General features: G+C 41.8%; 1 protein-coding gene across 2 annotated transcripts in view; it reads left to right on the top strand.

Moving 5' to 3' along the window:
* LOC137945735 (uncharacterized) overlaps positions 1-19,758 on the top strand; it is a 68,623-nt gene extending 48,865 nt beyond the window's left edge. The window contains exons 13-16 of one of the 2 annotated variants that reach the window (XM_068791730.1): positions 17,970-18,368; positions 18,455-18,547; positions 18,651-18,798; positions 18,945-19,758. In XM_068791730.1, coding sequence (XP_068647831.1) covers positions 17,970-18,368; positions 18,455-18,547; positions 18,651-18,798; positions 18,945-19,198 — 894 coding nt within the window. In that variant the 3' untranslated portion in view covers positions 19,199-19,758. The remainder of the gene's footprint in view (positions 1-17,969; positions 18,369-18,454; positions 18,548-18,650; positions 18,799-18,944) is intronic. The other variant, XM_068791731.1, reaches the window with a different exon arrangement.
* Positions 19,759-23,999: the final 4,241 nt, after the last annotated feature.

Raw genomic sequence — 23,999 nt, 5'->3', positions numbered from 1 at the left:
TTGCAAGCAGTAATAATATTTCTTTGAAGATAATGAGAAATTCATTTAATAAAGAAAGAAGATACAAGATACATAAAGACAACTAGCTGAATAGGACAACTAGCAGAAATTTTTTTTACAGAATTAGTAAAGTGCTAAAGCTCCCCGAAAATTAGAAGATCAAGAAAAACCAGTTTGAGATACACCCTATTTGATCTGCGATACCATTCCCACTCCTAACAATATGAGACCAGGACAGCTGAAGCCCATCAGAAAGAGCCTGGACATCATCACAGAGAGACCAAAATCTCCAATGAGAAGATGAAACGGTAGAGAACCGGCTAATAATAACTCAGGAATCACCTTCAATCACTAAAGGTGAATCCAAATGCTGCTAACTATTTGAGTTCAGCTTCCGTTGGATCACAAATCCCAAAAGGAGAAGAAAGATGTAGAAATTGAGAATTGAGACAGCAATGCCACAGGCAAAGTCCTCAATAGGGTTGTTTCCGACCATTGGCCGATTATGATAGATTCCCACTTCGGCAGTTGTTCCCCTCCCCCCCCCTCTTTCAGGTTCAACAATGCTTGGATGGCGGACCCCTCTTTTGACTCCTCTATCCAGTCCTTCTGGGAAGAGGATGGTTGTGACGGGCCCGACTGGGTGGAATTTCCCAACCGAACTAAATATGTTAAAGCCGTTGCTGCGATCATGGGCCTTTGCGAGAAAGGCCTCTTCCTCAGCCGAGAGAGCCGCCGTCCTTTCTTAGATTTTCACTCTTGACTCTGAAGAGGAATCTAGAAGCCTCTCTTCCTTAGAAGTAACTCAGAGATACGCCCTTCAAGGGCAAATGCAGTCCTTCGCTCATAGTGAGCTTGTGCACTAGAAGCAGCGTGCAAGATTTAAATGGCTCGTTGAGGGGGATGCCAATACTAAATTCTTCCATGTAGTCGCCTCTACTCGGAGAAGAGCTAACCGCATCACCGCGCTCAACGTCAATGGTGAGAGTACCTCGGATCAATCCCTTATTTCGGATTCACTAGTGAACTTTTTTGCAGAATTATACTCTGATGGCCAGCTAGTTCTCCCTATTGCAATCCATCATGGCCAAAGTGCTTTTATCAAGGGAAGAAATATATTAGACTCGGCCATGGTATGTCACGAGCTCATCTACCATTTTAAGACTTTAAAGCTTCCCAGATTCATCTGAAGCTTGATTTTGAGAAAGCCTTTGTCAGAGTTAATTAGAAGCTTTTGGACACTCTCCTGGGGAAGATGGGATTCGGGGAAAAATGGCGCTTCTGGATCCAAAGTTACATCTCCTCTGCAAGCTACTCCATTCTTCTCAATGGAACGGCTTGCGGCTATTTTAAGGGATCCAGGGGAATCAGGTAGGGCGACCCCCTTTCCCCTTTTCTCTTCAATGTGGTAGCGGAATACCTATCATCTTTGATCTATTCGGCCAAAAACCTGGGTTGGATCCTCCCCACGACGGATTGTGCAGCCTTTGATGTGCCGATCCTTCAGTTTGCAGACGATACAATTTGCTTTGGGGTTGGTACTATGGATCAGATTCGAAAACTGCATGCTGTATTGGGACTATTTGATTTGGCTTCTGGTCAGAACATTAACTGGAAGAAAACCACCCTCCTTGGCTATCATATTGGCTCTCCTGTGATTCAGGGAATGGCTGAATATTTGGGGTGCTCAGTGGGAAATTTGCCAGCTACATATCTTGGACTCCCACTCTTTGACTCTCGGCTTTCAGCGACGCTGTGGTCCCCACTTATTGAGAAATTTGAGAAGAGACTAGCTACTTGGAGGGGCAAGCTTTTATCTACGGCTGGGCGGCTCACTCTCCTCAAGTCTTGTTTGGCAGGACCGCCAAACTATTTATTATCATTCATGTACTGTCCGGCCTCGGTTTGCAATAGGATTGATGCCATACGTCGACGCTTTCTGTGGAGAGGATCAGAGGACACCTTCAGATACCATTTGGTGAGTTAGAAGGATATTTGCATGCCCCGAAATCGGGGTGGTTTAGGCATACGGCCTACGAAGGAGATGAACAATACCCTTTTGCTCGATTGGATCTGGAACTTCAACATCAAGCATAACAACCTATGGGGTGATATGGTCAGGTTCTATCTTCAACCTTTGGGTGCCTGGTGGAGGGAGGATGGCACTACTCGGCTCCTATCCCTGATATGGAAATCATTTCAAAAGCTCCTCCCAATATTTAGAGATACAACTTCTTTTCACACAGGAAATGGAAGGACCCTCCTCTTTTGGTCGGATGAATGGTGTGGCCCCTGCCCCCTCTCTGAGGATTTCCCAGGGCTCTCTAGAGTGGATCTCTCTTGCTCAGTGGCTGACTCTTGGAGAGATCGCTCATGGAGTCTTACATTTCGCTGGGGATTAAATGACGAGGCAACTACTGTTTTTGCTCTCCTCTCAAGGCTCAGCAGCACTACTATTCGTGAGCATGCAGTTGATAAACTGATATGGAAGCCCAACACTAATGGCCGATTTATAGTTGCATCCGCCTACTCTCACATTAGAAAACAAGATTACAGTATGCAGAACACAAGGCAAACCTGGCATAGAAGCTCTCAGCGCCTAATAAAATCAAATTCTTCGTGTGGACGGTCATCAGGGAACAAATCCTCTTCTTTGACAACCTCCATAAAAGAGGTTACACCGCCCCCGATTGCACTTGTCCCTTTTGTGGTATGTGTGATGAGACAATCCAGCATGTTCTCTTACATTGCGACTTTTCATGGCAAGTTTGGATGAAGATATTTCAGATGATTGGTCTCCAAATGGGGCTACATCAGGACCTTTTTGGCACCTTTGAGATGGTTATGGGGATGCGCCTTCCTAAGCTGGGCAAGATAATTCTCTTTGCATGCCTTGCGCATGTCCCATGGTGTATATGGCTAGAGCGAAACAACCAAAGATTCAATTCCAAGGCTAGCAACCCGGATAATATAGCTTCTCAGGCAGTGGGCCTTATCTCGAGCTGGCTACATTCTAGGAAGGAGTTTGCTTCTCTATCGGGCGTCTCCCTTCGAGAAAATTGGGGTTTGATAGCGCAAATGACGGGCCCTCGTTGGAATCCTGTTATGGCCACCTGGGATTGTCCTCCTTACGACTGCATCAATCTCAATTTTGATGGCAGTGCTTTAGGCTTTCTTGGGCCGGCTGGAGTTGGTGGTGTTTTCAGAGATAGCAGTGGAGACCCTATTTTATCCTATGTAGGGCCGGTGGGTATCACTGATTCAAATACTACTGAAGTGAGTACTCTTCCGTTCAGCCTTCAAATCTTTAAAGAGCGGCTCCATGACAAGCTGATTATTGAAGGCGATTCAAAGACTGTCATCAGCTGGTGTTCAAAAGAAAGCTCCCCTCCATGGCCCCACTAGCCAATCATTGATTGTATTGCTGACATTGTGTCATCCATTTATTGTAATTGGAACCCCGTTCCTAGATCAGCCAATTCTTTGGCTGATAAATTGGCAAAATTCGGAATCCTCCCAGCAATCTCTCATTGTTTGGGAAGACTTCCTCTCGTGTAATCACCTTGTTTGAGCTCTCATAATAAAATTCAGCATCATTTCAAAAAAAAAAAAAAAGAAGAGAGCAGAGGGGAGCATGGGAGAAGGAGAGAAAGAGTGCAATAGATGCAGCACCTGTTGGGGTCAGAATCTGATCGTTCATTTAAGTGAAAATGAGACAAAGTTACATAAACGACCCTCTTTATTTAAATTCTTATATCTCCCTAAATACACCTTAGAATTAAATAGGCATTGAAGACAAGCTTACTACTGTTCTAAGATGGACAATATGACAAGAATAAAAGACCAAAATGCCTTTTTACATGCTGAAATGCATTTCTGTGCTCCACCTCAAGTTGGAGCATATATATCGAGGAGCCTTGGCTCGTTATAAAAATTTCCAAACACTTGCTTGCCTAAAGCTTATTGAAAATATCACCAAGCTGGTCCATAGATCTAACGTATGAAGCGACTACGAAACTCATTACGACATCACGGATGAAATGACAATCTACTTCAACATGCTTCCTCTGTTCATGAAATACTGGATTGCTGGCGATGAAAATGGCTGTTTCATTATCACAATTCACCACCATTGCTCCCTTGGTTGGGAAGTTCAACTCTTGCAAAATTGATCATTGCTCAGTATTTTGCTTCAGCAGTCGAACTCCACATTTGCCTTCATGCTCTTCCAGCTAACCAAATTCTCTCCAATGAGAATACAATAATCAATGGTAGACTTTATGTCCAACTTGGACCTTGTATAGTTAGCATCAGAGTATCCCTCTATTTGCAAATGATCTTGTGTCTCATACACTAAACCTTTACCCCATGCTCCTTGCAAATATTACAATATCCTATGTACAGCTTCAAGATGGATCTTCTTAGGGTGTTCCTTGAATTGGCTTACTACACTTACAACAAATGAGATGTGAAGTTAAGTGTGCCATAAATCAACTTGACTACTGGCCTCCTATACATGGTCTTCTCTTTGAGCTCAACACTATTGTCTTCATAACAATTGCAGTTAACATCCATGGGTGTCTCGAGAGGCTTTTCCGCTAGCAAGCTATACTGTTGGAGCATGTCTACAACATAATTCCTTTGTGCCAAAACAATCCCTGCCTTCTTGCTACCTCAAATCCAAGAAAATACTTAAACTGAACAATTAGTTTGGCTTTACACCTCTCTATGGACCCATCAGCCTTGTACTTCACTGTGTAAACCGAACAGTTGCCGACAATGGCAGTATTTGGAGGTGGGTTGCACAATGTCCAGATACCCCTGTCAATCAATGTTTCTATTTCCACTTCCACAATCTGCTTCCATTTAGGGACATCAAATTATCTTGCATCGAAGGAGTAGTACTAGAAGACAAAGACAAAGCAAACACTTTGAAGGGACTTGACAATGAGTCAAAGGACACAAATTTGGATTTGGGATGATCCAAATCACTTACCTCACTAGCCGCTGTCAAAGAGGAAACTGGAAGGATAGAGAAGGAGCTTTTGATGGTGTCTTGGGAGATTGGGTCTTTTGTAAACTTGTAGTGGCTTTAGGAATATCTTCACTGTTACATGAACAACAACATCAACATCAAGTGGTATAGAAGTAGTAGAGTCATCAAACTTTAAAAAATAAGAAACATTTCAAAAGATGTGACAACAGCAGACACATGAGTTTTTTTGATGGAAGGACTAACACTTGTACCCTTTTGAAGTACAAGAATACCCAAAGAAAACACATTTAACTGATCGTGGAGATGACTTGTCATGAGATGGATCAAGCACATGCACAAAGCCAAAAACATGAGGACAAAGAGGAAACAACTCACTATTGGGTTTAAGAATGTTCAATGAAAATTTTCCTACACGAGGGCATCTTGTTGATGAGGAAACAAGCAGTTAGGATAGCATTACCCCGATAGAATTTAGGAACCTACATTTAAAATAACATGGTTCTTGTAACCTCATGTAAGTGGCGGCTCTTCCTTTTTGCTACCCCATTTTGTTGTGGCGATTCTTTCTTTTTGCTACACTATTTTGTTGTGGCGATTCTTTCTTTTTGCTATACCATTTTTTTGTGGAGTTAACACACAAGAAGATTAACATATAATACTATTAGTTTGACAAAAAGAATCAAACTTAAGCCCATTATCAGAATGAAATATGCAAAGAGATTCACTAAACTGATTTTATATTTCACTATGAAAATTGAGAAACAAATGAAATACTTCATTTCTCTTTCATAGGGGATAAACCAACGTGGATCTACTAAGTCATCAATAAAATAAACAAAATACTGGTAACCAAAAATACGAGGTACCCGACATGGGTCCCATACATTTCAATGGATCACTTCAAACGGACTAATACAATCATTTAATGGAATGATAGGATGTTTGATGGTGCTTTCTGAGTTGACAAGATCACTTTAAAATGACGAAGTAGAAAGTAAAGTTGGAAATATTTGACATAACTTGGCTAGAGAGGAATGTCCTAGCCAACAAGTTTAAATTTTCTCTTTTTGATATAAATACATCTTTTTCAAAAAAATAAAAGAAGGGATGTCCTAGCCAAAGTGCTACTAGGAGGGTGATACATATGTTTGGCGTGCCAAAGAAGTTGATGAGCCTTCCAAGTGGTAGAGACCTCATTCTCATGCCTAGAACCAATTGTCTCTCTTGTCGAGAGGTCCTAAAACACACAATGAGTAGGAATGACAGTTTTTTTATTTTTTATTTTGTTTGAATGATGTGTATAAACTGTTAAAAGAAGAGTGAAGTACAAACAAACCTAGGAAGATGGACCTTCCTCCACAACAAGGTGTTGGAGTGAAATGCCCGCCTTAGCCTGAATGTCTTCCAAATGATTGGCAGAACGAGGAATGTGCTTCCAAGTACAATTTAATAGGGAAATTAAATTATAAATTTCTGAATAGGAAAGACAGTTAATGAACAATTCAAAGCTTGTGCAATGTGTCTAATAGACAGCAAGTTAATAGGAAATTAGGGACAAATTAATAGCCAAAAGTGCTACTAGAAGGGTGATACATATGCTTTAAGGTACGTTAGGACAGATTTGGACCAACTTAGATAATTTTGTCTATTCAATTTCTCAATAATCACAATAGTATCCTTGCCTTCAGAATTTCTCAGTAGTAATTGACCGTAAAAAACTAGTCAATTCACAAAACAATCAATCTGAAATAAGCTAACACAATAACCAACACCAAAAACAAAGTAAATTTGTTGCTCAAACAAGGCCACATTGGATTCATAAAGGGCACCCAAACTTCAAACTAGATCACTAGTAGACAAATTCCCTCTTAATAGCAGTAATGCAACACAAAAGAGCAAATATTATTTACAACTAGATGATGTTAGTGTCCACGAGGATGAGACAAGCAACATGCACAGGTATGGGGACCTACGCCGTTATGTTTGGGAAAAAACCCTAACATACAACCCTCTAGGGGCACACATAACTCATTGAATTGCTTAATTGACAAATAAAGCATCAACCCTCTCGTTATGGCACAAAAAAAAAAAAAAAAAGAAAAAACGAAAAAAATCTAACCTTGATTTTTTTTTAAATAGTGCTGAATTTTATTAAGACAAAAGCTCAAACGGGCATATTAGAAAGGGGGGAAACCTTCCCAAACAATGAGAGATTGTTGAGAGGTTTCAAATTTTACCAATTTATCAGCCAAAGAAATGGCAGATCTAGGAATGAGATTCCAATTACAATGAATAGATGACACCATGTTAGCAATACAATTAGTAATGGGCCAGTAGCGCCAAGGGGGAAGAGGGGGGGGGGGGGGGGGAGGAGGGGAGGGGGAGCTATTTGTTGAACACCAATTGATGACGGTCTTTGAGTCTTCTTCAATAATCAGCTTGCCATGGAGATGATCCTTGAAGATTCGAAGGCCAGATAGAAGAGCACTCACTTCAGTAGTTTTTGAATCAGCAATGCCCATCGACCCTACATAAGATTGAATAGGATCTCCATTGCTACCTCTGAAAACACCATCTGCTCTAGCCGGCCATCAAAATTGAGTTTGATCCCAGATGACCATAACCGGAGTCTTGCAAGGGCCCTGTTAAGTTGGGTCCAAGGCCCATCCCAAAATGACTAGCCAACTTAGGAAACCTCTTTCCTAACTAATAACTCAAGATCTTTGTACTCATTAATCCATTTGTGACTATACCTTAACACTCCCCCTCATGTGTAGGCCTTCTTTTGTGGCTGCTCTACAAGTGGATAGTTTTAGGTGCAGACCCTTTTTTTTTTTTTTAACTGATGCTGATTTTTATTAAGGCAAAAACTCAAGAGAGCATATTACAAGGGAGGGAAGCCTTCCCAAACATTGAGAGATTGTTGGGAAGTTCCGAATTTTACCAATTTATCAGCCAAAGAGTTGGCTGATCTAGGAATGAGATTCCAATTACAATGCGTAGAAGATACAATGTCAGCAATACTATCAGTGATGGGCCAGTGGCTCCAAGGGGGGAGGTTGTCTTTGGAACACCAACTAATAACTGCCTTCGAGTCGCCTTCAATGATTAACTTGCCACAGAGACGATCCCTGAAAATTTGGTGGCCGAACAACAGAGCACTAACTTCAACAGTATTAGAATTGGCAATGCCCATTGGACCAGCATAAGAAATAATAGGGTCTCCATTGTGACCTCTGAACACACCACCTGCTCCTACTGGACCAGGACATCCAATAGCACTACCATCAAAGTTCAATTTTATACAGTCGCAAGGGGGAGGATCCCAGGTAGCCATTCTTGGAGCTCTGCTGGGGCCAGACATGTGAGTGATCAAATTTCAATTTTCCCGAAGGGAAACCCTTGATAGAGTGGCAAAATCCTTCTTTGTATGAAGCCAGCTCGAGATGAGGCCGATGACATGAGAAGCCGTGTTGTCTGGGGTGCTAGTTTTGGAGTTGAATCTCCGGTTGTTCTGCTCGCCCCAATTGCACCAAGGAACATGTGCAAGACAGGCCGAAAGAATTAACTTGCCTAGCCGAGGAAGGAGAATCCCTTGAACCATCTCAAAGGTGCCAAAGAGGTCTTGATGTAGCCCCAATTGGAGCCCGATTTTCTAAATGATCTTCATCTAAACTTGCCACTAAAATCCACAGTGTAAGAGGACATGCTAGACTCTCTTCACACTCACCACAAAGGGTACAAGAAAGATCGGGGGCAATGAAGCCTCTTCTATGAAGGTTGTCTGATGTAAGAATCTGTTCTCTAATGGCTTACCACACGAAGAATTTGATTTTGCTTGGCGTTGGGAGTTTCCAAGCCAGATTCGCCTTGTGCTCATGAGTACTGTAGTCTTGCTTTTTGATATGAGAGTAAGCCGAAGTGACAGTGAATCGGCCATTATTAATGGGCTTCCAAATCAGCTTATCAACTGGGTGCTCCCGAATAATAGTACTGCTGAGTTTAGTAAGGAGAGCGCAAAAAGCCAACAATTCCTCATTTAATCCCCGACGGAATGGGAGACTCCACAAGTGATCACTCCATGAATCAGCCATAGAGCAAGAGAGGTTGCTTGCTACCCTATGCAGCCCCGAGAAGTCCTCCGAGAGAGATCGGGGGCCACACCATTCATCCAACCAGAAGAGAAGGGTCCTTCCATTGCTCATGTGAAAAGAGGTAGCATCTCTGAATACTGGAAGGAACTTGAAAACTGATTTCCATATCAGGGATAGGAGGCAAGCAGCTCCACCCTCTCTCCACCATGCACCCAAAAACTGAAGGTAGAATTTCACCATATTCTTCCATAAACTGTTATGCTTGTTGTTGAAATTCCAAATCCATTTGAGCATAAGAGTTTTGTTCATTTCTCTTGTAGGCTGGAAGCCCAATCCTCCCCTATTATGAGACATGCAAATATCCTTCCAACTGACCATATGGTATGTGAAGGTATCTTCTGAACCTCTCCTTAGAAATCGTTGATGGATGACATCAATTTTGGAGCGAACAGAGGCTGGACAGTGCATGAATGATAACAGATAATTTGGCAGCCTCGCCAGACAAGACTTGAGGAGAGTGAGACGCCCCGCTGTTGATAAGAGTTTACCCCTCCAAGTGGCTAGCCTCTTTTCAAATTTCTCAATGAGGGGGGACCATAGTGACGCCGAAGGCCGAGAATCAAAAAGTGGGAGCCCAAGATATGTAGCTGGCATATTTCCCACAGAGCATCCCAGATAGTCCGTTACGCATGATAAATCACTTTACAATCATCTATCATCGTTAGGTCAGCTTTTTGTAAATGGGCAAAATAATGGCTTGTTTGATTCGGGTAAATATCCTACTGCACGTTTACTTGAGAATTTAATGAGCATTTGTTATTCTCTTTAAAAGGTTTGGATCCATAGGTAATTTGCATCTTTAACATGTTTCAAGCATGCATATCCATTTTTTAAAACATGTGTAGAGAAATCTCTTTCTTATAAAATTCCAAGCTAATTGGGGTTGAACTAGTGGAATTTCCCAAACTTGGATAATAAAACTTTTGTGTTCATTTGTGGTGTGTAAATAAATTTTCTTTACTTACATTCGTTATTGTTTTAAATTTTTTCCATACATAAACTCTAAAATTTTCATTTTGTTGTGATCTATTTGCCTTTTATCTCTTTTTTGTTTGCGAGATGAAGGAAAAGTGAAAACTCAAGTTTTGATTTAAGAAAATCCACAATGTTAGAGAACATGTTGAATTGTCTCATCGCACACACTACAAAGGTGAAGGTTGTTAGATGTGAGGATATGTTCCTTACACGAAATTTTTATTTTACTTGGCGCTGAGAGCTTCCATACCATGTTTGCCTTGTGCTCATGCATACTATAGTTTTGCTTTCTGATATGAGAGTAGGCGGAAGTAATAGTGAATCGGCCATTGATAGTGGGCTTCTAAGTCAGTTTATCAACTGCATGCTCACGGATAGTAGTGCTATTGAGTCTAGAGAGGAGAGAGCAAAAAGGCGAAGTTTCTTCATCATTTAGACCCCGGCGAAACGGGAGACTCCACGAATGCTCCCTCCAAGAATCAGCCACTGAGCAAGAGAGGTCCCTAGCCACCCGAGAGAGCCCCAGGATGTCCTCAGAGAGGGGACGGGGGCTGCACCATTCATCTGACTAGAAGAGGAGTGTCCTTCCATTGCCTGTGTGAAAGGAAGTAGCATCTCTGAATATTGGGATGAGCTTTTGAATTGATTTCCATATCGGTGATTGGAGGCGAGTGACGCTACCCTCTCTCCACCAGGCACCCGAACATTGAAGGTAGAATCTGACTATATCTCTCCATAGGCTGTTATGCTTGATGTTGAAGTTCCAAATCCATTTGAGCATAAGGGCTTTGTTCATTTCCTTCATAGGCCGGATGCCTAATCCACCACTATTATAGGGTATGCAAATATCCTTCCATCTCACCAAATGATGTCTGAAGATGTCTTTTGATCCTCTCCAGAGAAAGCGCTGACGGATGGAGTCAATCATGAAGCAAACGGAGGCCGGACAGTGCATGAATGATAGCAAGTAGTTTGGCAGCCCTACCAAACAAGACTTGAGGAGAGAGACGCCCTGCTATAGATAGAAGCTTACACTTCCAAGTAGCTAGCCTCTTTTCAAATTTCTCAATAAGAGGGGATCAAAGTGCTGCCGAAGGCCGACAGTCAAAAAGTGGGAGTCTCAGATAAGTAACTGGCAAGTTTCCCAAAGAGCATCCCAAGTAGTTAGCCATACCCCAAAGCACAGATGAGTCGATGTGGTAGCCTAGGAGAGTGGTTTTCTTCCAGTTGATGTTCTGCCCAGATGCCAATTCAAATAATCCCAAGACAACACATAGTTTCCTGATCTGATCCATAGTGCGAACCCCAAAACAAATGGTATCATCTGCAAACTGAAGGATCGGTATATCAAAGGCTGCATAGTCCGTGGTGGGGAGGAGCCATCCCAAGTTCTTGGCCGAATAGATCATGGGGGAGAGATCTTCTGCCACCACATTGAAAAGCAAGGGGGAAAGGGGGTCTCCCTATCTGATTCCCCTGGATCCCTTGAAATATCTGTTAACCGTTCCATTGAGGAGAATGGAATAGCTCGCAGAGGAGATGTAACTTTGGATCTAGAAGCACCATTTCCCCCAAATCCCATCTTCCCCAAGAGGGTGTCCAGAAGCTTCCAATTAACTCTATCAAAGTCTTTTTCGAAATCAAGCTTGAGGATGAATCTGGGGAGCTTTAAAACCTTAAAATGGTGGATGAGCTCGTGACATGCCATGGCCGAATCTAATATGTTTATTCCCTTGATAAAAGTACTCTGGCCATGATGAATGGCAATAGGGAGAACCGCCCTGAGGCGATTAGCAAGGAGTCGCGCAATCACCTTATAGGCACTGGTGATGAGATGGGAGCTTTGCCCCTTCTATTTTAGGGATGAGAGCAATAAACAAAGCTCCGATGTTCCTATTTCTGACGCCATGTTGATAGAATGAGCGAACCATGTAGGCAATGTCGTCTCTGATGAGGGGCCAGCATCGGTGATAGAATTCCTTGTTGTATCCATTTGGGCCCAGAGCACGATTCAGAGGAAGACCCAGGGTTGCATTTTCAATTTCCCGGTTGGGGAAGGGGAGCTCAATGAGGCTAGTTGCAGCTGATGGAATTTTCTGGAAGTGAACCCTTTGGAAGAAAGGGCGGATTGGCTAGTGATCATAATATAAATCTTCAAAAAAAATTATCAGTGAGTCTGATATAAGGATTCGATCCTAGGTAGTTTCACCATTGATATTGAGCAAAGTGACGCGGTTGGCCCTTCTCCGTGCAGAGGCGACTGCGTGGAAGAATTTAGTATTCACATCCTGATCCGAGAGCTACTTAAATCTTGCATGCGAATTCCAATGCACGAGCTCGCTGTGGGCGAATGACTGCATTTGCCCTTGGAGGTCATATATCTGAGTTACTTCCTAGATAAGCTCATATATCTAGACTCTTCTGAGTCTAAAGTGGCAATCTGAGCAAGGGCGGAAGCTTTTTCTGCTGAGGAAGAGGCCTTTCTCGTGGAGGCCCAGGACTGGAACAACGACTTCAACAGTTTGAGCTTATCTGGGAAGGTCCATCCGCTAGGGCCAGTAGCGACCATCCTCTCCCAAAAGGACTGGATAGAGGGGTTTGCCATTCAAGCATTGTTGAACCTAAAAGGCGGGGGGATTTAGTTACATCAGACAAGTCCTCAAGAGGTCATCCCAAAAGAGATGTCGCTCGTGGTGTTTGGTAGGGCTATAAACACCCACTGGGCACCAAATGTTCCCCAAACATGTCTCTTAGCTTGATTCCAAGGGAGTAAGTGCCACAACAACAATCAAGCACCTCGAAGGTATTGGTGTCCCACACCAGTAGAATGCCGCCGGCCGATCCAACTGTATCCACAGAAACCCAATCGGGCTCCTTAAGGGGCCACAATTCGTGGATATAGCCAAGGGGAAGAGAAGCCACCTTGGTTTCTTGAAGAATAGCTACATTTGCCTTGGTAGAGAGGCAAGGAGGTCCCAAATGGAGGTTCGGCGATGCAAGGATCCAATTCCACGAACATGCCAAGAGAGAATAATCATTGATTATTTTTCTTCTTCTTGGACTTCTCAGAAGGGTGGTTGTCTTCCATGAGAGGCTTTGTGAAGATGGTGTCCATCACCTTGGCAAGTTCCACTATCTGAGCCCAGGTTTCTGGGTCGTATTTATGTTGCTCTGTCTGGAGAGTAGACACAAAATTTTGAGTTCTTTCACTCGGCTTTGGAAAGATGAAGCCCCTGTCTTTGGATTACGGGGGTATCGAGTAGTAGCGCTAGGTCCCCCTTGGAGAAGCTGTCTTTGCTGGCCTCTATTTCAGCATTGGTAGGTGGCAAGGGGAGGAGGAGAAAGATTTTGTGTGCGACTACAAGGAGTATGCTCTCTGGTTCCTGACTTTGTGTCAGAGTGGTAGTTTTCGGGGTGAGGATTTCTCGGAGGTGAGGGAGGGGGAGAGTTCATTATCTGGGTGGTGACTTGAGGGGTGTGACTGCGGGGGTGATTTATAGGAGGGCCTGTGGGTGACTTAATGGGGGGAGGGGGTGGTTGGGGGTGTAGTTATTTCTAGGAATAAGGTGGGAGGGTGAGTGGAAGTTGTAGGTATCTAGGGGTTAGGATATATTCTGACTGGGATAGTTTTTGTGGTGGGTTGAGATGAGCGGGGGTGGGTGGGTGGGTGGTGTGACAGGCTAGTCGGAGGGACTATCGAGGGGGCAGCTGGAATAGCATCAGTGCCAGTTGCATGATTATTTGGGTGAGGGCGAATCTGCTGGGGAGAGATGGAGACCGGGGTAGCTGCTCTCAATGGGCAGGTTGTGAAGAATCTCTAGGTTCAACTGCAGGGCTTGAGGTCACACTTTTGAAGTCTTCCATGTCCGCCAAATCAATGCGGATCCAGAATTGGGCATTATCCACCATAATGCATCGGAAGTAATGTCCTTCGCAAGGATGTAGAAGATTGATGAGGATCCGGGCCTCATCAAGGCGATGTCAGTGCTCGGTTAGAGGGTCCAGAGCAATTATGGAGCCAAACTTTGAAATGATTTCGTGAAAACCTCTTTTTGCCATAATTCCGCAGGGAGGCTGGTGAATGTAGCCCATTGCTCAAATTGACTAGGAGTCAAGGGGAGCCATTCTGATATCCCAGTGATGCCCAAGGGGAAGTGACGTGTGAGAGCAAGGGCTGCAAAAGACTCTTGCTAGGTTACAAAATGGACAAGCCAAGATTGGGGGCTAAGGTAGGAAAGTCGGGTGTGTAAGGGAGGTGGAGCTCGTCAGCCAGCCATTGAAGGATGCTGGATTTGATGATACCAGGGGATGTGAAGACTAGGATAAAGCGGGCCAGGGATTGTCGCCCTTAGAGGAGTAAGTTGGGAGGGATTTGGATGGTTTTAGAAGTTTCTGGGTGAAGGTGTGTTGGGACATGGTGGCCTGAACAAAGGTTCTGAGGGGTTGAAATGGGAGATTTCAAGGGGGGGGGGGGCTCGAATGGCATCACCGGAGCTGGGTGCTCCCCCTGCTGGAGGTCGGCGCCGGAGAGAAGCTTCGGAGGGCTTCTGCGAACTCCTTCTAGCCGAATTCCTAGTTAGCAGCCTCGGGAATATATATTTCGGCGAGCACTGCTGAGCCACGTCGATGTACGATGCAACATTTTCTTCTATCTTCCTCCCTGGTAGGAGCTTGCCGTTAGGAAGAAAATCGAATTCTGTGTCCAAAGTTCACGGGTTTGATTGGCTTCGTTCATGACTCTTTGGAACTGAAGAACGAAGCTTGAGATGGCTTCCACCGAAACACCAATGAAGGACATCTTCAATCCGATGGCAGAGGAGATGCGAATCACCTGGCCAGAGCTCCAGGCGACTTTCTCCACTGTAACTCTATTCTTTCCGTAGCTGAAGCAGAAAGGATGATTTCTCCTCTTTCGTCAAAAGATCATCTTCCAGCTGGCACCGAAACCTTCTGTCGGAGGGAAGCTCTGAGCGTCTGGAGTGATTTCTTCTGTGACCAAAGGTCGTAGTTCTTCCATACCTGCTTGGCGAGACGTCGTCATGCCGTCGATCGGTGTCGGAGAAGGTGACTACGGCCTTGCCGGAAGTCCGGTGACGTGGGTTCTGGGATGGTGACCGGTGAAGGGTCATGGGAGTTTGGGTTTACACCTGCGCACTTGGGCGCGCTGAGGCTCATTTAAGAAATTGATAACCTTGAAATTTGATTAACAAAGAATCCTGAAATTCCCCTTTCCTGGAGTAAGTGCAGACTTAGAAAGAAGAGAAAAAACTATTGGAAATCCGCTCTAACCAGATTTTAGCGCTCTAATACTATCTAGAAATCGATAACTGAGAAGAGAGAGAGAAGAGAGAGAGAAGAGAAAGAAAAGAGAGCACGAGAGGAGAGAGTGCGATATATGCAGCATTCCTTGGGGTCAGAATTTGAACCCCTTTTCCTTTATATGTTCACTGAAGTGAAAAAAGACAGTTACATAAATGCTCCTGTATACTTAAGACTCTTATAACTCGTTAAATTGGAATTGAACTTTATAACTCCTATATGAAGACAAGTTTACTGCTATTCTAAGAGGGAAAATATGACAAGAGTAAAAAGAACAAAATACCTTTTTACATGTATTTCAACAAGGACACACAAGACCTTTCATAAATGCCCCTTTATACTTGAAACTCTTATAACTCGTTAAATAAGAATTGAACTATATAACTCCTATATGATGACAAGTTTACTGCTATTCTAAGAGGGACAATATGACAAGAGTAAAAAGAACAAAATACCTTTTTACATGTATTTCAACAAAGACACACGAGACCTGTCCCAAGAGATTACAAAACCCTGCACCAGCCCTGGATTTATCCCTTGAACTGCCATTGAACTAAATTTTAACCACCCTTCGGGAAGACGAGTCCATACAACAACACAATGCCTCACTGGGTCAGTAAAAGCAGCAATATCTTGCCAATGTGAATGCAAAACAACAACTGTAGGGCCTGAAAGATAGGGGCCTTACTAATCACATGTTGCATAATGAATCATGCGGCCCACAACCCCACCTACTAAGCTATTTTAATTTTCTAAAATCCTAATATCTTTCCTCCTGCAAGGCCCAGATAGTAGCATAGATACTGGGCAACCATAAAACTTTCCCTTGTAGCATGGCACTCCAAACAGAAAATGTAAAGGGGCATAAAAGTGTAGTCCTTAAATTCATTGTGAAGCAAACAAAATTTACATCTGATATTCTGGATAACCATTCATGACAAAGAATTTGATCAAGAGTAAAAGTCATGTTTTTTGAAGCTCACCACATAAAATGCTTAATTTTTGGAGGGACTAGACTTTTCTACACTAAAGTATAACCTCAATGATAATGGATTTCTAAAGAGAAAAATGAGGATACCTTCCAAAATTACTAGAGATGGATGTGAAAAGCCTTCTTTAGCTAATACATCACTAGTGGAATTTCTAGCCCTTAATGTCTGCTGCCACAAAATGACATAAGCCTACAAATATCCATGATGTCTTATGGATATATCTGAAACGTGAAGTAGGCTTTTGCAGTTCTTGTCATCTAGCTTGTCACAATTGATAATCACTTTCTGTAATTAGAGCAATTGAAAAAGTAGAGCTTGCAGCCTTGACATATTGTCTTTATTTCTGCTTCAGCCAAGTCACACCTTCTAATTGGGCTAGAAAACACGAGCAGGACAGCACTTAAGCTTAACATAAACAATGATGACTGCTCAACCACGTTTCTGCAGTTCATCACAGATTAGAATCTTCTTGTGGCAGCCGATCATATGAAGTGGGAACCTAAGGGGCGCTATTAGTTTCATCAGAAAGCAATCCTTGTGGCTTTTTTGCTACCTCGAAGAGTAGCCTAGTAATTGATTATACAAGAGGGATGTGGAAAAATCACTCATAGTCTCTAAGGACTAGGAGATCTCATCTTGGCCAGTCTTTGAAGTATATTGTATTCAATTCAGCTAATGGCTCTGCGACATTGTTAGTTTCTTCTTCATTAAGGTCTCTTCTAAACTGGAAATTCCAAATGTAAGCGTTCCCCTTCCTTCCCTTGGCTTCTGAGATATAAATGAGCCGAGGATACTTATCTTAAGTTATGCCTCACTAATAAATTTGGAATTCATTTATCAGACCTGGCTCTGGTTCCATAGCCAAGCTGCTCTACAAACTAGGAAGAGCTGAAGAAGCCTAAAAGAGAGGAAGACTACTGGGGAGAGTGGATATTGGACTTTGGAGGAATGCAAATGATGAGCAGTTGTACAAAAAAAGAGAAAAAAAAAAAAAAGAAAAGTCAAACCCAGAGATCAGACAAAGCAATTGATTTGGTTACCGGAAAACACATTAACACACCCAAAATCAAAAATATTTTGCTCTTGATCAGAAAACTGCCAACCTGCAGATCATGTCTAAAGAAAACCTGTTTGACCGACTATAGGACTAAATAGAGTAGCGGTAAGCCCTAAACACTATTTCTCATGCAATACACCTGTTTCCAGTGAAACAAAAATTTGTATCATATTAATCACCTACGAAATTGGTACCTGATATGCATCATTAGTATGGGCAATCATGCTTAGAAGTGGATGTTGTGTTGGATCTAGTTGAGGTATCCGCCATCTGACTAAGTGGATGCTGTAATCAATTTCTTTCCTGTATAATGTTTCTGATGTTTTGCTATCAATGTTAAAATTAATTTTATGGTCAAAGTTATACTAGCACTTTCACATGATCCAAGTAGCTCATTTCTGCTGCAAGTGATGTCCTGCTTGATATGTTGTATATATCTAGGTCTTTGATGTGTTTGTTACTCTCTTTTGTTGTAGGTGACACCTCGTCTTGAGGAGCTGAACCTGTTTAAGTCACAACAGGAGTCTCAAGCAACAACCATATCAGTAGATCAGAAAGTGAATCCCTCAAAAATCTCTGCTCAGAAAAGGAAAAACGCTGTAAAGTCTGCTGAGGAACATCCTCCCCGGAAGAGGCAGAAAGAAAATGCTCAGGAAATGGATGGATTCAGGAAAGATAGGGTTCAGAAAATGCCACAAGCAAAAACAACTGAAACAGAACCAAAAATTGATGCAACTACTTCACCTAGGAAGGGCAATGAATTGAAAGGAGCAGATGAGCAGCCATCAGATGATACTTCAGCTAAAGACGCAAAGGACGCAAAGCCCACTTACAAGGATCAGTGCACAGTGTTTATATCAAATCTTAACGTTGATGTGAAGTTCTCGCTTGCATGTTATTGTTTTTGATAAGCCACTTTCTGTGCTTCATTTTTTTGGTCACTGACAATTCATCTGTGCAGACCAAGGAGGGACATCTTCGAGACTTCTTTAGTGATGTTGGTGGAGTTACTGCCATTCGTTTGCTGAGGGACAAGTTTACTGGCAAAACAAGGGTCTCTCTCTCTCTCTCTCTCTATCTATCTACTTGTTTTTTTTATGCTTGTTGAACGGGTGATTCTTGCTCTTGCCTTCTTTGAAACATTTCTGTATCTGCAGGGACTAGCATATGTTGATTTCTCTGACGATGAACATTTAGCAGCAGCTGTTGCTAAGACCAGGCAGAGACTGCTTGGAAAGAAACTGAGTATTGCTCGCTCAGACCCAACACGAAGCCAAAAAAGAACCAGTGGAGTTCAAGGGCATGGTATGTGCAACAATGAACCAATGACAAACTTGCTTTATATCTTAATGACTTCCATTATTTGATATCTGGAAAACAAAACTCTTATAAACCTTGAGTCATGGAGTCATCCTTTTATTTTCATGCTTATTTGTCTTTTTTTTTTCCAGGTGATAGGACTGCATCTCGTAATACCCCGAGTGGTGATTGGTATCAAGGGTCTTCTGAAGCAGCACGCCCTGAGGTTGCTTCTGCTTCACATAGGCGTGGCAGTCACGTGCAGCTTACAGGGACGAACACATTTGCTATCCCCAGAAGTGTGGTTAGACCCCTCGGATGGAGTAAGAATGAAGCCAAAGGTGAAGGTGCTGACGATCAATTTAAATCAAATAGTGATTTCAGAAATATGTTGGTGAAGAAGTGATATCTGCAGATAACTTCAGCCTATACAAGCTACTTTTGAGTTCTTCACTCACAATGAAGTATTTTGACGATTGATGATGTAAAATGTTAACCTAGATATGTTTATCGAATATTACTGCTGGAGGATGCCACTGCTGTTGCATCACCATATATCGAAGGGGCAGAACCCAGTTGTAATAATATTTTGTGCAGCCTCATTGGTGTCAATCGGTTGGAGGTAAATTTTACATCAGATCCTTTAAGAAATGGATATTCATTAAGTGTCTTAATAGGTATCTGCTCTCCAACTGATCGGATATTGATTTAACCTGTCATGTTAAGAGATTATCCACTCAACCCACCAGGATCATAGACCAAAGGGTTCTTTCTTGAAGCCTGTGGGTGGAACGCAAGAAACAAGAGTTTTCTCCTGCAGACATATCAGAAGAAGAGTTTTCACCTACTGAATACAAAAATTAGAGTTTTCTCTCTTCATTTCATTTCCTTCTTCTATTCAAGTATCTGGAGATTGGAATTATCAAAGCTATGCCTCATGGATATATATTTCTCTGATTATTAACATAATGTCATGCATCACTTTGAAACCCCTGATTTCAGTGGGTGTCATCAATGGTGTCCTGCTTGTTGCCTATGCAAGCTATTGTCATGCTATTGTTTTCTCTACCTTTCAAGTAGTACTAGACACAGATTGGATGTAGTTGGCACGTCATTCTCAACCTGCTTCTTATGGGAAAATTTTAAACTGAATAAAAGCAGTTTCATATGTAAAAATTTAAACTGAAAGCAATGTAAAATTCGTTGATTTATTGTTTTCATGAAAACATTATATTGCATTGAGAAAAAGTTAAGCATAAACCTGCCCACTTGATGTCTTCATTTTCTACTATTATTCTTCGTTATAAGTATCCGCTTAAACTTTAAATTATTGTTAATGTAAGTAATTATGTGAAAGATGTAGGGGAGTTTATGTAAATATCTAATCTTGTGAACTCAAAATTAATGATACACGTTAGAGAAAGGAATTGAGAGCAAGTAGAAGACAAACGATGGTGAGACATAAAGTTGGATATAGGGTGAGAAGTAGTACAGGAACGACATTCATTTCCTAAAGTAATAGGTCGAGTATAAAATTTTGGACAAAACTTAGGATGAGATGGACTTACCTCGGGTGAATCCGAAAACTCCATAAGTGAGGTATCGGCCGGTGCTTCAGGGGGCTGAGTAATATAGACGTTGAAGGGCACAAGTGGACAAGAAGTGATAGGAGGAAATGACAAACCTGGAGGACTATTATTTAAGGAGTAGAATGAGGTGTCCTCAAAGAAGGTCACATCTCGATATACATGCATCCTGCGAATGATAGGATTGTAACAGACATACCCTTTTGGGTGTGACTATACCCCAAGAAAATACTCTTCATAGAACGAGGAGTAAGTTTACTTTTTTGTGGAGATGTGACATGGACAAAGCATGTACAACCAAAAACCTTGAGGGGAAGAGAAAATGGGTCTTCACTAGGAAATATTATAGAGTAAGGAGTTTTATGACTCAAAACGAATGAATGTAACCTATTGGTAAGAAAACAGGCCATAAGTATAGCATGAGGCCAATAAAAGTAAGGTACTTTCATGGAGTAGACGAGGCCCCGAATAACTTCAAGAAGATAAAGATTCTTTTTTTCAGTAACACCATTTTTTTGAGGGTATAGGCACACGATGTTTGATGGATAAGCCCATTACCCTCACAAAATAATTGGAACTCACTAGACAAGTATCCCTTAGCGTTATCAGACCTAAGGATTTGAATTTTTTTGCCAAATTGAGTTAACACCATAGCATGAAAGGTTTTAAAGATAATAAATATTTCAGATAATTCTTTAAAGAGATATAACCACATGACTCGGGTAAAATCATCAACAAATGTAACAAAGTATTTAACATGAGAATTATTAGAGACACACAAAGGTCCCAATCCATTAGAGTTTACTAAAGAAAAAGGAGTATTACTTGTAGTTGTAAGGCGAGGAGAATATGTATTCCTATGATGTTTACTTAATTGACAAACCTCACAATTGAAAGTAGAGAGAGATTTTAACGAAGAAAGTAAATGACAAAGGGAAGGTGTAGAAAGATGGGCAAGTCGGTTGTGCCAAAGTTGTGCCTCAGATGTAGTGGATGATAAGGCAGCGAATGGAGGAAGGTTGAAGTAGTACAAGCTCCCTTTTTCATGCCCCCCACCAATCACCTATTCCGTAGGTGTTCGGAAGCCCCGAAGTTTATGATCCAAGAGGAGGAAGAGGAAGAGGAAGGGGAAGAGGAAGAGGAAGAAAACATACCTGAAGCAATGGTTGTAGTAGTCGTAGGTACCGGTGGAAGGTAAGACTCCATAAGGGACTTTATTTTTTGAAATGTGGCATAGTCTTTAGCAGTAAGAGTCATTTTTTCAGATTGGGAGTCAGCCTTTTCTTCCCATTTATCAACATTAACGGAGGCTGGGTTAGCCGTGGCCCAATTAGGTTTGCATGAAGCTTCCAACATTTTTCCACAAGGCGGTTCTGACCACCAAAGTAGGTGCATATGTGAGGCTCAGTGTGTGAATAGGTAGGACCTGTTCTACCACCTTTTGTGCACCCCCCTCTAAAATTTTTGTTGCGTCCGCGATTGGAGGATGATGTACCCCTATTACCGAGTACATAGGTAGGTAGTTGTAGAAGATGGGCTAGGGATCCATAGCAACGTAGGACTGATTTCATCAAAGGATGGAAGTGCAGATGAGCTAAGGAGTTGGGTCTTAGCAACCTCAGGATATGGCTTGATATTTGTCAACCAAATGGCTATTACCAAGGCCTCCCGTTGTCTTTCTCGAACCGTAATATCTATTGAGTACGGTTGAGCGATCTTCCATTCTTGAAGAAGTCCCCGAAACCGGACCAAGAACTCATGAATATTATCCCCTTGCTTAATATTCAACATATTTTGTAAGACATCAAATAATTTTTGCAAGGAGGTTGTGTTAGAGTATAACATAGCACATGTGTCCCAAATATCCTTGGTTGTTTCCAAGTGGACCACATTGTTGGCCATATGTTCTTCTATACTATTTATGAGCCAACTAATAGCTAAATTATCATTTTTAACCCACTTGAGGTAGGCTACATCTTCTTCATCAATCAGAGGAGAGGGTTTGTTTAAGTGATCGAGAAGATCATGCATAATGAGAACCCGTCGTATCGATTGTAACCAGCTAAGATAATTGGAGATGCCCCTCAAGGGGATAGTAGTAATTCTGAGTATGTCACTCTTACTTGTATGTCCAATCTCCATGATGAAGCAAATCAAATGCTTAAATCACACCAAGATCAATTGTAAAGGGCGTCTAAAAAAATCCACTAATGCAACTTGGAAGATCTGTGGACCAAATCAGACACTTATAAAGAGAGATATAGAACTTTTTCCACAAGAGTAGGTACTAAATCATCAAAGAATTTGTGCTTATGACAAGGGGAGACATCATCCAGAAATCAACCAATTCCTCTTATATCCTTTTAAAAAAGAGGATAGATTTAAACCCTTATGCCTTAATCCAAACTCAAAAAAATTGTGACCAAACACTTAAGAATCACAATCTTCTTTTGAGATCCTTAGTAGCAAGTCAAGTCTCTTATAACTCCTTAACTCATGGAAACACTCTAACTTCAAAGAAACAAGTGTTGGAGTTCAAAGAAGTAGAAGGGGTAGCAGAATAGTAGAGGCAAGTAGACATAGAAATTTGAACCATATGACGATAATCCAGCAAAATAACAAGACCCCATGAACAACGCCAAGTGTGAGAGAACTTACAACAACATGTGTTGGAATTCCAACTCATAGAAAATTGATCCAAGATACATGTAGGTAACCGAATCACAAATCATTTTCATCAACACATCAATCTTGATGAAACACTAGCAGCAACCAATCTTGATCAAGCTTACAATTTAGCTACAAGAAGATCAAGATTATAACATCACAAGAGATTAATCTTCACAACTTTTCATATGAAGATCATCTTGTCTTGATGTAAATCAGAAATCAAGACCTCAACTTATAGAAAGAGAATATGTAAATAATGACCAGAATTGACTTATCTATTCATGGCTGGACTCCTTTCATGAATAAATTCTTGGACAAATCTTCATAAATATTTGCTTGTATACTTCATCAAGGGGGATCCTAAACTCCTTGCCCTGATACCATATAAAATTTAGGATCCCATGTAGAGGACTTACATCAACCAAGAAGAAGAGGAAGGAAAAGAGAGGAAGAAGGGATCAACTACAAAAAAAGAGAGAGTTTAGACTAAGAGGAAGAGAGGTGCGCCGACCAAGAGAAGGTGGGAGGTTGGACAAATTTGGGAGAAAGGAGGAGAGAGTTTCAATGCTCTAGCTTTTACAATGCCCTTAGGGCTACAACTTTATAAAAGAAGAGACATAAAAGGACAAATATTTACACCTTCATGCCATCTTTATGAGAAACATCATATATAACCCATATGACATCACTTAGACGTGTGGGCTTTCTTGCCTTGGACTTGTGGGCTTGAGCCCATCTTCTAACAGAGAGAATATTGAGGTATTTAAAAGGACCTTTGGGAAAAAAAAAGACTTCTCTATAAAAATCATGGTCACTTCAACATTGAAGGTTTTACGAATGCAGATTGAGCTTGATCACCTAATGACAGGAAGTCTACTTCTGGGTATTGCACCTTAGTTGGAGGTAACCTGATCATATGGAGAAGTAAGAAGCAAAATATTGTTGCGAGGT

This window comes from Aristolochia californica, unplaced genomic scaffold (genome assembly GCF_029961685.1).
Source record: "Aristolochia californica isolate CCGP_79_NKW_82.1479 unplaced genomic scaffold, dmAriCali1.0.hap1 SCAF_12, whole genome shotgun sequence".
Taxonomy (NCBI): domain Eukaryota; kingdom Viridiplantae; phylum Streptophyta; class Magnoliopsida; order Piperales; family Aristolochiaceae; genus Aristolochia; species Aristolochia californica.
Note: the sequence above shows the minus strand (reverse complement) of the source record. Positions and strands in the feature narration are given on the sequence as shown.